Source organism: Bombus vancouverensis, chromosome 11 (assembly GCF_051014615.1).
Source record: "Bombus vancouverensis nearcticus chromosome 11, iyBomVanc1_principal, whole genome shotgun sequence".
NCBI lineage: Eukaryota > Metazoa > Arthropoda > Insecta > Hymenoptera > Apidae > Bombus > Bombus vancouverensis.
Genome location: NC_134921.1, coordinates 13,573,605 through 13,589,519, shown reverse-complemented (window position 1 = coordinate 13,589,519; position 15,915 = coordinate 13,573,605). Strand labels below are relative to the sequence as shown.

General features: G+C 41.4%; 1 protein-coding gene across 10 annotated transcripts in view; it reads left to right on the top strand.

Moving 5' to 3' along the window:
- LOC117154678 (echinoderm microtubule-associated protein-like 2) overlaps positions 1 to 15,915 on the top strand; it is a 32,015-nt gene that overhangs the window by 13,496 nt on the left and 2,604 nt on the right. For 2 of the 10 annotated variants that reach the window (XM_076622641.1, XM_033329867.2), the window contains exons 2-15: positions 2,733 to 2,912; positions 3,219 to 3,449; positions 4,098 to 4,260; positions 4,984 to 5,097; positions 6,194 to 6,322; positions 7,193 to 7,261; positions 11,307 to 11,612; positions 12,120 to 12,192; positions 12,491 to 12,697; positions 13,027 to 13,264; positions 13,716 to 13,873; positions 14,189 to 14,446; positions 14,827 to 14,964; positions 15,051 to 15,167. In XM_076622641.1, the coding sequence (XP_076478756.1) occupies positions 2,861 to 2,912; positions 3,219 to 3,449; positions 4,098 to 4,260; positions 4,984 to 5,097; positions 6,194 to 6,322; positions 7,193 to 7,261; positions 11,307 to 11,612; positions 12,120 to 12,192; positions 12,491 to 12,697; positions 13,027 to 13,264; positions 13,716 to 13,873; positions 14,189 to 14,446; positions 14,827 to 14,964; positions 15,051 to 15,167 (2,253 nt within the window). In that variant the 5' untranslated portion in view covers positions 2,733 to 2,860. Of the gene's footprint in view, positions 1 to 2,604; positions 2,913 to 3,218; positions 3,450 to 4,097; positions 4,261 to 4,983; positions 5,098 to 6,193; positions 6,323 to 7,192; positions 7,262 to 11,306; positions 11,613 to 12,119; positions 12,193 to 12,490; positions 12,698 to 13,026; positions 13,265 to 13,715; positions 13,874 to 14,188; positions 14,447 to 14,826; positions 14,965 to 15,050; positions 15,168 to 15,915 lie in introns of all 10 variants that reach the window. The other 8 variants (XM_076622644.1, XM_076622642.1, XM_076622639.1 and 5 more) reach the window with 7 other exon arrangements.

Below are 15,915 nucleotides of genomic sequence, written 5' to 3'. Positions count from 1 at the left end.
CCCCTTTTCCGTAATAGTTTTTAACAAAAATGTAGTTTATATTTATAATTTATATACATGTAGGTACATCGCGATTTTAGAACGACGAGCCGTTCAATTTTCAGCGTTCGTTTTCGTCTCAGTGCTTGTATAAATTATGCGAACGTTTTAATAAGAATCTGCTTCGCGGAAAGGCAAATTACTTTATTTGCGCCGAAAATACAGATCGCAAAAGATATATTTATATCGACGTAATTATTATATAAAACGAAGAGAACGATTTAGAGAGTAGAATAAAAATAATTGAAACGACCATCGTTCCAAACGAATGCTGTTATCTGGTGTAATAAAGATGTCAAGCAAAACTTTCCCAGATCCGAATAACAGTAGTACGTAACACACGTACTTGTACAATACATGTATATCTCTCTCGAATCGTGGAATGACAACTATAAATATAAATAACTGTTTCAAAGTTTGATATAACGTGGAATAGTCGATCGAAATGTTTAGCCTTACAAGTAAACGTAATTTATTCGACGCTTATCTTTTGAAAATGGAAGGGGAAATACCAAACGCTTCTTCGTCTATCCGTGAAAGATATAGTTTTATATAACGCTGATATTATATTCTCGAGTCTGATGATGGAATAGCAAGTGAGTAGATGTCTGTCTTATTAAGAAATACTAATCTTTCGTGAGAAGCAAAACGTATGTTGTCCGATCGTAAAATTATTTTTCTCGTCGGTCGATGGATTTATTTATATTTTGAATATAAAACAACATTTTTCTAATGAAGAGAAATCTCTTTAGAAATACCGATTTATGCGATATTAAATTTACGTCGCTGTGTTTTCAAACGACTACGCCGCAAATTTGAACGTATCGCGCTATCTCTACAATTTCATGTTGCGGATAATAAATATATTATTACTTTCGTGTCTTCTTTTCACTCATCTGCTTTATTGGTCACAATTTGTCTTCATCGACATTAGAATCCTCTCACTCATTTACTCGCTCAGAAAAGAAAGCGTTAATTGATCTCTTGTTTTTCGCTGTTCGTTCTGTTTTCAACGAACGGAGATTTCGTTCGAAATAATACGAAATTTATTTTTCTGCTTCTCCTCGTGCGCTGTTGCTATCGAAGATTTTTTTCTGAAAGAATACGTGCTTAGTCATAAATTGCGAATAATGTTTCAACGATACCGACTTTCATGATGTTTCGCAACTCGAATCGATTATGTATACAGAGTTTCCTGGGTCCTTTCCGCCAAACGGTACTAATATATTCTATGAATAAACATAGGAAGAGAGTGTTGTGTCGTATAAAGATGTCGTGAAAAGTAGTGAGAAGAATGCGAAAAATAACGGCGGATTTATCTTTCGTTCGATAAAAGTTTTAACAGTTACCGCGTTCTTCTCACGTAAGAAGAATTAACGCAGCGAACGCGTAACTCGGCTGTTGATGGAAATTCTGAAAAAATTTCGAGTGTCACGAGTTTCGCGTTACGTCGATGCGAAACTTGTATCAGCACGTTACACGTATAACGACATTCCGATAGCATATGTTTCGTTGATTTCGTTTCGTACAGTACTAGATTTATGTGGAGAGAAATTATTTTTTATATCGATCTCTCTGATCTAGCCGGTTGGTGCGAGTGCATTGTAATTAATACTTTAATACTTTATTAAGGTAAATGGAACAGTTTGCTGTTACTATCTAGCGTTACAATTGTGGGAAATGGGTCATTAAATAATTCTACGTTACAGAATGATTTGCATATAATCGGAGTAAACGTGTATGTTATAAACCTTGTGAAAAGTTTCTTTCGCTTCTTTCTCGTATTCTTTACAAGAATACAATGTTATAGCGATCATAGCTTTTTAGTATGTATATTATTAGAAGTATTTCCTTCGAAGCTCCAAGCCACTCTCGATACCGAGAAATCACGATATTTCTATTTTATAGAAATTTTCACCACATCCCATTTTTTATATAAACACGATCTCGACTCTCGACTCCAATTTTGTTCAATTTCGGATACGTTATCCCGAGGGACCCGAGAAACAGGCGCTTCGTTCGAAGCGTGACGCGATCGTGCTTGAAAAGTTACGACGAAAAGAAAATCCTACTTGCTAGATTACATTTACACCGATATAACTGGTTAAAAGTGAAATTGCATACGCATTTGCATAGGATTGCGATCTTAACATCGGTAAGATATAGTCAAGTCACGTAAGTTTAGATTACATTGAGTGGCCAGGGTGCCGAACCCCTAGATTCCTCGAAACATCTAACCTAATCTAAGCCAACTTTTAAATCACGATCGTGACACCGTTCGTACAAAGTACGTGTTACTCGAGACCTTCTTCTCTACGACGTATCTCAAGGTCAAGGTCAACGCCATTGGACTCGCGATTCCCTTTTACGCGTAATCGTCCATATTTCTATTTATCGAAAATATTTCAGTAGCTCTTCGTTCGATTGATAAAAGTTTCGTAGCCCAATTTGTACAAGCACGAAAGTCGAAGAAAACACGCGCAAAACCCGTTCGACCGTTCTTAGCGATGTACCCGTATAGTTCTAATACGATATATTCGAAGAAATTTCGAATCTTTCGATTAGGAAATAAACGATGGATCGAACGAAACGCATCGACCCACAGAACGTAATAAACGCTTGGAGAAAAGTGATAACCCGGCCGAGGAAGGAAAATGAATTTACATTAAAGCAAATTTACTCGCGTTTCGTAGAAGAAAAGTCACAGTCGGTGGGAGAGACATGCTGCGAAACGGAGCACGTTGGCTCTGTCTGCGTTCGTTGATCAATTCGATCGTATAACGTATTAATACGTCGGAGTCATCGTAAAGGGTTAATCGCAATGTCCACGCCGGACGCGATGGACACCATCGACGAAGCGGAGCAGGCGTGGCGTGAGTATCGCTAGAATTCCGAACACATTTTTCCCTTTCCCTTTTTTAACTCGATAATCGAATAATTAACGCTGATGATGGTCAATTCTAGGAAATGTATGTTATATCGTTTTTTACAGCCAAGTGGACGCTATAATACGCGAACAAACCGTAACTCGACGATCACAAGCTAGAGAAATCTGACAAATCTGAGAGATCCGATAAACGCGTAGCTGTGAAATAGCCTTTGAACGTTTACAAGACGAAAGAATTCCCACGTTTCATTGCCATATTTTTATTCCATTGAACGCGACTTCCCTTTTACAGACGAGATGCTGGCGTGCGAGACCGGATCGCTGTTAGGCCGAGTCGCGGACCTCGAGAGGCAATCCTTGGCGCAGAGGGACGAGATAGTTTGTCTTCGAGCTACTCTGGCGGACGCGCTGAGGCGAATTGCCCAGCTGGAAGGACGCGAGAAAAGAGAGGATGAGAGAAACGAGAGGAGAAACGAAAGAATAGTGTCCTCGCCCTTAAGGAACGGTCATGTATCGCTTAGAAGTGAGTACGCGTTATACGTTACAGTCGCAATCCTTGCGCCAATTAATTCGGTATTTGCACGTTCTTCGCTCATTAGAAATAAAAGAGTCTATGTATATGTACATTCGTTGCGCAGTTATTAGCGAGTAGCGGAAAAAGGAAGAACCGACGAAGAAAAGATTCGCGTGGATATGGAGAAAATCGGTGGTTCGTTGGAAGCGGATATTCGCGAGTTTCGGCTACGGCTTCGATTAACTTGCGAAAATGAACCGCGAATTAGAAAACGGAACGATATAAATTTTCGAGACACGAAAGCCCGTATCGCGGCTAGGAATTCCAAAGCTTCGAAGCTAATTGTTACGGAAGCCGTAGAGGCAGGTCGCAAATCGCAGATACGGGGAAGCCTCGCGAGTTTCAGCCCATTTAAAACAAAGTTCAGCGGGTGTAGCTGTTAGCACGCGACTGGTTAGGGTCATGTTTCGTTACCTTCGCGTTTCATCGAGCAATCGGTGCGCTTCGAGGTGAATTCCGGGCTGCTACCGGTTCTAAACGAATCTAAACGAAACGTAAAACTGAAAGAGAAACGAACCGCGTATTCCCTGTGCTTCGATCGATAATAAATAATAAGTGATCGATAATGTTACGTTGTTGATATTTCGTGTGTCTCAGGTAATCAAAATTCAACACCCCAGAAAGACATACGTTTACGACAAACTGGCAGCTCTTGTCTGAGGAATTCGTCTTCGTCGGGATCTTCCCAGGATATTCGAGACTCGATCTCCAGCCCACGGAGACCGGTCAGTTACACGCACTCGTCGCAACTTCCTCAACGGTATTTATATCATTTGAAATGTTTCGAACCAAATCTTCGGAATATACGATATCTCTTTTTCTTTAATGCACGTGTATTTACCTATGTGCCACGATGTGTACAGGGTGTAAAGAACGTAAGTAAGTAAGTAAGTAAGTAAGTAAGTAAGTAAGTAAGTAAGTAAAAAGATTTTGAAATTCAAGATCAAATGTTTTTATCGCAACCTACTCGTCATACGTATTGCAATCTACTGATCAGCAGGAACGAAAGTTTGGAGAAAATAATGGCTCGCAAATGACCGCTTCTCACGGAAAAGATGTTAAAGTTTTAATAATTCTTGAAGCAGCTTTACTCGCCATGTATTTATATTTATACGTCTATACGTACATCTACATTTAGTAAAAGAAATAACGTGCTGCCGATGAAACAGCAAGAATATATCAATTACAGATATATCGGAACACAGAAATAATGGGAAAATTTTACGTGCGACAATATGATTTTCAACGATTAATTTAACAATTTCGTGATCACGACAGTCAACATTGCGACATTTAAATGCATTTCAAAGGCGAAATTTTGTCTACAAATCTCCGTCGATTCCAAGATTTAGAATCACGCTACGATCCTCGTTACGCTTACTTTCTTTACTCACTGTACAAAGTATCTTATATAGAAATATCGTTTGACAAGAATTCCAGTTATGGGCTGGAACAGACGGAACAAATTAAACTGAATTTTCAGAAGGTCAGTTCATTACCAATCAACGGGTTCGTTACACTCGGACAGTCCCAGTAGTAGTAGCGTTTCCCCGGTGCCATCGCCGAGTCCTAGAGCCACGCCACTGCCAGTAGCCAGGTACACGTTTTTCAACGAAATTCATTCGTTTTCTATTTCGTTCGTAGTTTTCTTACTTAAATAATTCGTTATCTTCGATGTAGAGAGCGATTAGTAGACGGTATAGCAGAAAACGACGACCATTCGAAACGAAACAAATCGAGACGAACGTGGTCGCCTTGCTTACCAACTCGTTACCCTTGTATGCAAAACTTACTGCTCCCATTACATTAAGGATTTAAGTAGATATTCTTCTCGATGTGCATGTCGTCGAATACAATTACGATTGTTCGAATTACGATTTAGCGGTATAAATTGGAAGCAAGTTTCTATTCTTTGGATAAATACCCTTTGAGAAATCATTCTCTTTGATACTTGTTCGTAGTGAAATGCAAACCATATATTTACCGATGTTATTGCTATAAATTATTGCTCTGTCGTTGTTTTGTTAATTTTATAGAGCATGAAAGTTCTTAGTAGTATATAGTCTTTTGCTTTCGAATTTATCACGGATGTTAGAGACGAAGCGCCGGATATAGAGGAATCTAATCCTTTCGAACGATATTCGGCCGAATCGTATACGTGTCTTTCAGGTTTCGGATCGTATCTAGAGAAAACGCGTTATAGTAGTAGACAAAAGATGTAGAATTCTGCAGAAAAATCTTAGGCCACGTACCAAACGCTGGATTCGCAGGATTTCTTTTTACATCGAGTAGGACGTAAACGTTAGAAACAGCGTAACCCGATTAAAAATCGTGAACAAACGTTGTATACATACGCACACGCACACGCACAGGAACGTCCGCCTTGAATCGGGCGAGAATAAAGAAAAAAAGGGGAGAGAAACTACGTATCGGGGTTAAGCAATTAACAATGCGAGTGGTAATCGGTAAAAGGGCGATGAATCGAGTCGTCGCCTGCGCTTGTCAAATCGTTTGATATTTAAACGTCGATATCGTTGGAACGAATCGTCGGTGAGATTATTGTACGATAACGGAGAACGAGAGGGGCGAATTTCATTGAACTTGAGATAAATCGAATCCTGGCTACAGAGTGACAGTTTCGTCATACAGGTAACGAGATTTTTTCGTCACAGAGTAATCCTGTTATTCGATAGATCGCCGACAGCGAGATCGAACGGGCCACCGCAAAGCAGCTTAAGAAGGGCGAAACGGTGGTCGTCGACAGGGGACTTTACGCATTCCCCGCAAAATCAGGGAAGCAATTCGCAACTTGTCAGTAACAGGTAAGCAGGGGATCGATATTATTAACGAGCGAGTGCACATTTGCCTGCTTTCGTGATTTCCCTCTTTTTCACACACCGATTCTGGTCGAACCCTCTCTCGGTGCACATTTTCGCTTCTATGAACGTTTTACGTTACGCGACGGTCGAACGTGCTTTTTCTTCTTGAATGAATGAAAGCGAACCGAGCGCGCGCCTACACAAGTACGAACGCCTTTGAAACACCTCGTTCGGTTTGTCCAACCATTAAAGTGCAATTTCCTCTCGAAAAAATTCCAACAGTCGTCACGGTGAACGATCATCTATAACCATCGTTAAAGTCTTAAAGAAAACATTCGTTGCTTGTTTTAACGTGAAAACGATGCAATTCGTTTCTGGATGTCGAGTCGTCGTGGCTCGTACAAGATTCGCGAGAGTCGCGTTACCGTCGAACGACATCTCTTCTTTTTCCTTGTAAAATACGTATTTACATGTTTCTACCCTTGGCACTTTACAAGTCGAATCTGAAGAGTAAATATCACCCGTCGATCGACGAAGCGGCGAACAGGGCAACGGACTATCGATTGTGTCTCGCGATGTGAATTCACTTCGCAGCTCATTAATCGTCAAAAGCGTGTAACCATCTCCCGGTTGCTTTTCATTCGCTCGAGCTTCCCTTTGGTGGCAACTGAATCGAGAGAGCGCTGCCGGAAGTGTATAATTCTGCTCATGGCGGGGCAGAGCGCGCAAATCGTCCATAGAAAAGAAAAGAAAAGCACGTACGTTCCGTCGCGAAATTCCTCTTTCTTTCTCTCTGTTCTTTTTTCTTTGTATTACTATTATTCTCTTTGTTTTGCACCGCATGGTTTTCGTTTGCATTTTCGTTCATTATAGATTCTCAGCCTCCACCAAGTCTCTGTTCAACCTCTTCAAGCCACCGGCGCTGAACAACGTGAAACACGGGTAAATAAAGATATTTTTTCGCACTTTTCGATTTTCGTAGTGCAACCTTTCGAAGCTTCGCCTTTTCGTGGCCATAAAGCCATTGTTTAGACGCAAGTCGGTAAATTAATAATCAAAAGCTCGTTGAATAACAAATAACAACTTTAGTTGTCGACCTATTAACTTATTTATACGATAAAAAGCAATAGTGTATTCTCTCTCTCCCTCTCTCTCTTTCTTATTTCATGACTATAAGACAATTTTAATTTAATGCAAATAAATATAAGATATTTATATAATATAAGATAAGATATAAGATAAAATCTATCTATACGAATGACAAAGAGTATCGATATCCTATAAGACGTCCTTTCTACATCAGGCGAGGAACCTCAAGGAACTCGATACGACTTTGCGTGGATAAATGCAATTTGACATGTAGTAAAAGCACGATTCGATATATATATATAGGATGTTTCCGAAATCGTAATATCGTACGATCGGAAAGGGAACGATTCCAGTGACGTTAATGAAGAGGCCGTTATCGTAACGTTCGTCTCTATGGCCTACGTTTATAGTCGCGCATTTATGACTTTCGCGGAAAAGGCAAAGCGTCGGCGTATATGTGTTTGCGTATTTGACCAGACTAGTAACGGTATGGGAAATATCGGGAGGAGGGGAATTTGCATGGAAATAATTAGGGAGTAATTAGGATCGTGTACATGTCGAATACGGAGCAGAGAATTTAAGGTCTGGAAACTGAAGTAAGGAGTTGACAGATTATCGTTAGTTCGCGCTTCTTTAATTCATCGAGCAAGAATCTGTCTGCCACGTCGAACGCCGCGTCTTCGCTAAGTTGTAAACGATTAAAGTAAATATGCCATTAAAACTATCTGCATTATTTAACTCGATGTTTGCTGATATCGTTCATAATCGTAAGTAAAGCTTTGGCTAGCCAGACTGGATGAACTAAGAAGATCGCTCGACCAACTTTTATTCTATATTTTCGACTTACTTTTACATCGCTTGCTTTCCGGTTTTACCACGACTTTGGAAACACCCTGTATCTTCTACAGTTTAAATACTCAAGCGAGACATATGCGTTTCACTAGTCACGAAAGGGTTAAGCGGATGAACGCGCCATGTGCGCGTTGCACGTTGCACGTTGCACGTTGCACGTTACACGTTGCATGGTGCACATTGTACGTTGTACACATGTACAGCCGGTTTTAAGACGTACCTTTTTACACCTCTTTCAGGTGAGTGGTGAAAGGCATGGATAATTTTTCGTTCGCGCGTTATTTCTCGCGATCCTTTACGATTAATTTCTTTCGGTAGTACTAATCGATGAATCCACGACGGCCAATAAAGTTAGAAACACGTCGTCATTGTCGCGTTACGTATCCGTACGATGTAAATATTTCCTTGTATCTCGGAAAACGACGAAAATAATTGTTAAGACGATGAAAATGATCGGCCCGTTCCGTATGGTTGCAACAGATGTACCAGTTAATGTTATATTTGTAACGGAACTGAATTTCAGTAAGATTACTGAATTTTGCGAACATGGCGATATCGTACTACGATAACGTGGCATGCCGTTAATTACCATAATAAAAGTTACCTTCGACGTTCGACCTCGCACGCGGATAACACGAGGTTGCACGAGATCGCCGCTGGCGATGGACGGGCACGCACCTTCGCAGCGTAGGACGAAGAAAAGGTCCGTGCATGCGTTAAGTTTTTACGCCAAAGCCACGAAGAACCTTTTTAATTTTTGTTTTAATTTTAAATGGGAAACGCTTATTTGGAATGTAGTAACTCGAGCATGACTTTCTTTTCGTTCGTGAAAGGAATATCTTGTTTGGAACGCGGTCCGCCTTTTTATTTCTTCTCGATCAGCCCTCCGTAACCCACTGTACATTCGAGGAACGTTTCAGAGACGCATTTCTCGGTCTCTGGATTTGTGATCGTGATAAAAATTCCAAGACTCGGCCTAATAGCGAGACACGTCTATTCGAACGGGTGAGTTATCGAATACCAGATGGTTCGACGTGTTTTCCTCGCAGCGATGTTACTTTATATCTATATACTCTATATCTATATATATATGTAGATATCTGACAAAAAAAAAAGAAAGAAAAAGAAACAGTACGACGATTAATCGTGAAAAATGTGCGTAATTCTTTAAACGTTTGAAAAAATTGATCGAAGTACGCTGTATCCACGCTATATCGTTATATTTTCTCAGGATACGGTTAAAGATCGACTCGAAAAACGCAATCGCAAATTCCGTTGAACGATTCGAGACGAACAAAGACCGCAGCGTATACCGACGATATGCAAACGGCATGGAATCACGCGAATCCACGCGTTAAAGGCTATCCGCGATACACGTAAAGAGGAGTGCGAGACGTTGTTGCCCCGTATAGATTCGGACACGATAATCCAAGGAATACTTGGCTAAAAGCACGACTACGAGGCAACAGGTACGAACGAAAGTCACGTGGATAACGGGCCGTTTAGCGCATAGCAAGCACCGCCATTGCATTCTCGAAGAAAGTGAATCGCGATTCTTGTCGTTATACAACCGTGAATCCCCCGTTTCCTGGTACACGCCGATGCGTTTTCAGCGTACCTTAGACGCTTGGCAAAAAATTTGTCAGGTAACGAAAGTTCCTTTTCACGCTTTACCGATTCATTTACCGGCTATCCGTTTAACCGTTCTGGGCTCGGTATTTGAACGCGCCTCTCTACTTTGACCATCCGGTCAGAAAGTTTACTTGCATGCGAAAATTCTACCGCATACGGTCGAGCTTGCGTAATTTTTGTCAGCATGCTATGTAACGGTTAACAATTTCATGACACAGAAATTGTTTCAACCTTGCGAGTAGATAGATCTTGTTCGCTCAAAGGCAGGAAGATGCACGTCCGTTTCGCCTAATGTGTTTTCAAACTAGGGGTTGTTCGACGCATAGCCAAGTAGAACAATATCGTAGCATGCTCCGCGAGCCACACTGCGCAACGTATTCTTCTTATTTGTATCGATGGAATAATCTGCGTTGTATATCTTGTGAAATATTTGACTCGACGAGATGTCTGAGGCGACAGCGACTGGATAATATTCCGTTCACTCTGATTGGCATTCACCGGAATGGTTCACGGTCGCCGTTAACGGAAAAACGTGGTTTCGATCGAGAAAAGAACGAACGACCTCCACGCCTCGCCAAATCACCAGTTTCGGACATTTCGAACGAGTCGTAAATCGCGTCTCGAATGGTAGACAGTCGTTGATCGTAATCCAGTCGCGAAGGAGAACAGACGATCGAGCAAAAAGGAAGGCCAAAGTGACGTAACGCGGTAACGCGCAGAACTATGCCCGGCTTGAGTAATAAAAGCAGTCTCGCGCAGCACGCGTGAGTCACTCTTGCCTGATTTCTCGAACACGTCGCCACGGTAAATTGCGCGTTTTCGTGATTTCGATCGGTATATCGGTATATCGTTGGAGCTCGATAGGTGTAACGCTATCCGTGAAACTAAAACGAATCGATAAGACACGGTGATTCTTCTTTCGTTGTTTTAGAGCGGTCCCCGATCGACTATATCGAGGCCTGTTCGTTTCTCTGATAAAAACTGAAATGAAAGTAAATAAAGCGATTGTCGCGGTACGGCTATCGACGCGAAAGTTGATAAATGACGGATAAAAGTGGAAAGTAGTACTGCCACGCGGTAACGCGTTCACCGAGGAAACGTGAAATGCGAACGTTTCTCGTTTTTGCGAGAAAGACCGATCGTTCCGAGTTGATCGTGGAAAGTATCGTGGAAAGTAATAATGGAAATTCGAACGTACGCGATAGCGAACGAAAGAAAGTTATTTCGAGATATTACGAGTGCGTACTCGTAGCTGTTCGCCTCGAACAATCGAAACTTACCTACCTTGGTATCCACCGTTTCTTATCCTTATCCGCGTCTATATAAATTCTCGCTTCGATCGAATCCACTTTCGTAGCGAAGGAAGGTTGGTTCGCACGAACGGATTAAAAGGAACGTATCTATGAATTCGCAGTACCAGAGACATGCAGTACAACGAGGAGGAAAGCACCGTCCGCATGTACCTACGGGGTCGGCCCGTCGTCCTTTACGTCCCGACGCCTTTGATGGAGTTGTACGACCTTCACAAAGTCAGCACACCGCCCCAGAGTAAACTAAAACTCGACTGGGTGTACGGTTACCGAGGCAGAGACTGTCGAAGTAATCTGCATCTGCTGCCAACCGGGGAAATCGTTTATTTCGTCGCGGCCGTAGTGGTCTTGTACAACATGGAAGAGCATAGCCAGAGGCACTACTTGGGTCATACGGACGATATCAAGTGGTGGGTTAATTGAATTCATGCGTGGATCTGCTCCGTCGATCTTAATGATCGTGCGGAACTAATGGCGGCGGTATCGCGTCTTCAAACGGCTTTCTTCTCCATCGTTCTACCGAACCGAAAGCACGTTAATTAATTGGATTTCATCTTTGGATACGAGATCGTCCACTCGCGGTTGTAAAATCCAAGATGCTACGCTCGTGCAGCTCGAACAGATTAACAAAAATTAAGAAAATCCTTCTCCTCGCGTATGTGTATGTGCGTTATCGCACGAACGTCTCCGATCTCTTTCGATAGTTTCGATCCATTCTTCTCGCGGTCTCTAAAGGTGAAGGAAATGAAAAGTAATTTGCAATTTGCCACCGAAGATTCAATTCAACATCTGCCGTCAAAAGATTTCTTATTTGAACTAGTAAATCTGTTTCTCTCTCTCTCTCTCTCTCTCTCTCTCTCTCAGCCCCTCTCTTTTTGCTTTCGATTCGTCGTCGTATTAATTGAGAAATATTTTAGCATAGCGATCCACCCAAACAAACTCGTGGTCGCCACTGGTCAAGTGTGTGGAACCGACAGACGAGATGCTATGGTAAGAACGTATTATATTAGATTTTACCAGGGTTGGACGAAGAGTAATACTTTAAAAACGATGATCGACGATACCAAGACGCTTGACATGCCAACGATATGTTTATTGTGTAATTGTAATTTATCGTGTAATTGTAGTTGAAGGGAATACGATCGCGTAATGACTGTTCGATACGATTCGGTTCAAAATTGACCTACTACCTCCGTTAGGAGGTTGTAACATCGAAGGTGTATTGCTCCTGGTTCGACCCTCGTACATACCACGTACGTGCAAGAAATATGTTGCGAATTTTTCTCAGCCTCACATAAGGATATGGAACTCGGTCAGTTTGACCACTCTTTGTGTGATTGGTAACGGCGAGTTCGATGGCTCGATTTGTTGTCTCTCGTTCTCGAAAGCGGACGGTGGAAATTACCTGTGCGCTATCGACGAGACTTCTGATCACAACATTTCGATCTGGGATTGGCAGAAAGGAGAACGGGGTACCAAAGTGACGGAAACAAAGGTACGTTCCAATCAACGTTGGTTTCGCTCTATGCGCGGTTACAGATTTAAGTAACGCAGACTCGTCAACATCGATCTCGTACGAATCTCGTACTTTCGTTGCGACTTTTCCTTCGATTAAAAAATGTTTGAAATTCCTGTTACGATACTTGATACTTTAGCGCTATTTGTTAGACACCGTGTATGTACGCGCATATATTCGTCTGGATGCCGTCTGAACGGATCGAAGGAAGAAAAAGAGTTTGGTTGACAGAGATACCCACTTCGATACTTCGCAGCGATTCGAAACCGGAACCGGCCCATTTTATGAATGACGATTGTCGATTGCAGTGCTCGGTGGACACGGTGGTCTGCGCCGAATGGCATCCGCTGGAACGGAACCAGATCGTGTCCTGCGGAAAGGGACACGTGTCCTTCTGGTCCCTCGATAACGGTGGCATGCTGTACAAACGGATGGGCATTTTCGAGAGCAGAGAAAAACCAAGATACGTTACCTGCGTGGCTTTTAATCAGAGCGGTGATGTTCTTACTGGCGATAGCAACGGTAACATCATCGTTTGGGGCAGAGGTAAGAGGAATTTCGTGTTACTATTCGCACCGACCGTTGATGTATCGCGGCTAGTAAAAGTCACTTTACGTAGGAAAATGAACAGAAAGCAAAAAGCAGAAACTATGTGTATAACGCGTACATGTTTGCGTATACAGGATAGTATGCCACGACACGGGCAGTCAACGCAGATTGACGAAAGGACAATAAGATACGGATGCATTTTTCTTTCGAGTTTCAAGCCTAAAAAAGTATTTCGGGTTATTTCAAGATATCGCTACTATATTACTGCCAAGTGATTCGACTTGATCGCCACTTAGATCGCTTATAGATCGTTGAACGTAAAGAATGAATAGTTTTGTCGCGCGTTTGATACTTGCCGTCATAATCACGATATTATATGTGTAAAGATAATACAACATCCTATATTTGTAATAATAACAATCTTTTAATCGTAACATTTTTTGTATAGGAACAAACACGATTTCGAAGATAGCGAGGAACATTCACGAAGGATCTATATTTTCGATTTGCGTTTTGAAAGATGGTTTTATCGTCACCGGAGGTGGCAAAGATGGCAAAATATTGTATTTTGACGAATCGTTAAATCTAACGGGGGAAGAAGCACAAGTAAGCTTGAGAAACTAATACCAATGCTACTACTGCTGTTCTCCAAGGTTAATCGCGACCCTTAGAAATTAAAACGCGATAATTTACTTAAGCTTATTCTTATCTACGACGTTTATCGTTTCGAGTTAACGCTTTGCCCATATTTCCTAGCGTTAATGGTAACAGAGATGCGATCGATAAGATACACGAGCCTGCGTAGGCAAACTAGATCGTTAAGAGCGTAATTCTTTTCGTTGAATTTCCTCAAAATACTTGGAGTACATGCAGTGGCAGTATTGTCGCGTTAACGTTAATATAATATATCCGATTTATTAGATCGAGGATCACTTTGGAGGGATTCGAACACTCGCGGAAGGCAGAGGTTCACAGTTGCTGATCGGAACAACCAGGAATTGCATTTTAGTCGGCGACGTGGGAATGGGATTTAGTCCGGCGATGTTGGGACACGCGGAAGAAGTTTGGGGACTCGCGGCTCATCCGACTTTACCGCAGTTTGCAACAGCAGGCCACGATAGATTGTTGCAAATGTGGGATAGTCTGAGTCACACTGTGGTCTGGAGCAAAGATATCGGGGTAAATTATAACTTAGATCAGAATTTTAAAGGCCCCGAGCTCGCTTTAACGTCGTAATATTCCAAACCTATGAATTCGTTGTTGGAATAACCGTATTGGGATACGACGTTCTACGCGAACGTGTAACTTAAACTTTGTTATAAAACGGCGAGTCACGCGATGATATTTTCGTGTGCTGTTTTTCCTTCCGACTCACCTTGTATATGGATTGCCGAAGGTTTCGAAATAAACGATAATTCCTAACGACGCGTCGACCGTATCTCGATCGTTATACACAAATAAAGATAAACGTTGAATACTTTGTGTGCAGATTGTGAGAAAGAACGAGCGTACCGTAACTATAATTCCACAGCGATTGAACAGAATTTTCATTCGTTTAGGAGCAAGCACAGAGCATCGGGTTCACACCAGACGGTAACGTTATGGTGGTCGGATGCACTTCCGGAAAATGGTTAGCGATCGACAGTGAAACTCGAGAATTATACACTCATCACAGCGATGGGTCTGAACCTATTCAGGTAAAACTCCTTATAATTGTCTTATTTCCCATCGCGATAAACTTTACTTCGCCAACGACTCTCTAACGATCGTGTTTTCCTTTCAGGTCGTTAGATTTTCACCGGATGGAACGCTATTAGCTCTGGGTTCCAGAGACAACTATATTTATGTTTATCAGGTAAACGAAGACGCGGTGAAATATAGTCGAGTTGGACGATGTATGGTAAGATCGTTTTCTTTGTTACAAATTTCCTTACCTAATACAAAAAATTAACGCATCTATAGAACACAGATTTGTTACCATGTACATATAATACGATTCTTATTGGCATTGAAATTCTTCGGTCGACTAACTTTTCGATATCTTATTTTATTATACGCATTGTAGTAACTGGTGCAATTTCAAACTGTGTGATAATTCTAATTTTTCATATTCTTCGTATACTGTAAATGTCGTACATATATACATGTATAAACAAGTGAGAAAACATACTCGTATATTTGATATTGAATCGATGGGTTTAAGATTTGCTGTACAAACTGCTTTTATGCATCAAAGTTATACCATACCATTTGTATAAAAGGCACTCGACGATACTCGTACTTTTAGATGTTCGTTCGACCAGTCTTTCTACATAGTAAAGCGAGCTACTTTCATTTACGAGCGTGTTGTAATATATATATATATATGCATACAGAGACGATTCGTTTCAGACAAATACACGCCATGTTTGAAAAATTTATCCGTAGTTTCTCATGGAATATGAATGGAATTAAATGTATCGGCTGAATGTAAAGCTACACGCATTGTAAATATTTCGTTGTTCGTTACTCGTTCTACGATATTAAAGCGATCGCTAAAGAGAATCGACATTATAACGCATTGTTTCGACCGCAAGGATCGATATATGTATTTAAGCGAAGTACACGTAATTAGGACATACACATCCATCGTACATCATAGTGATATC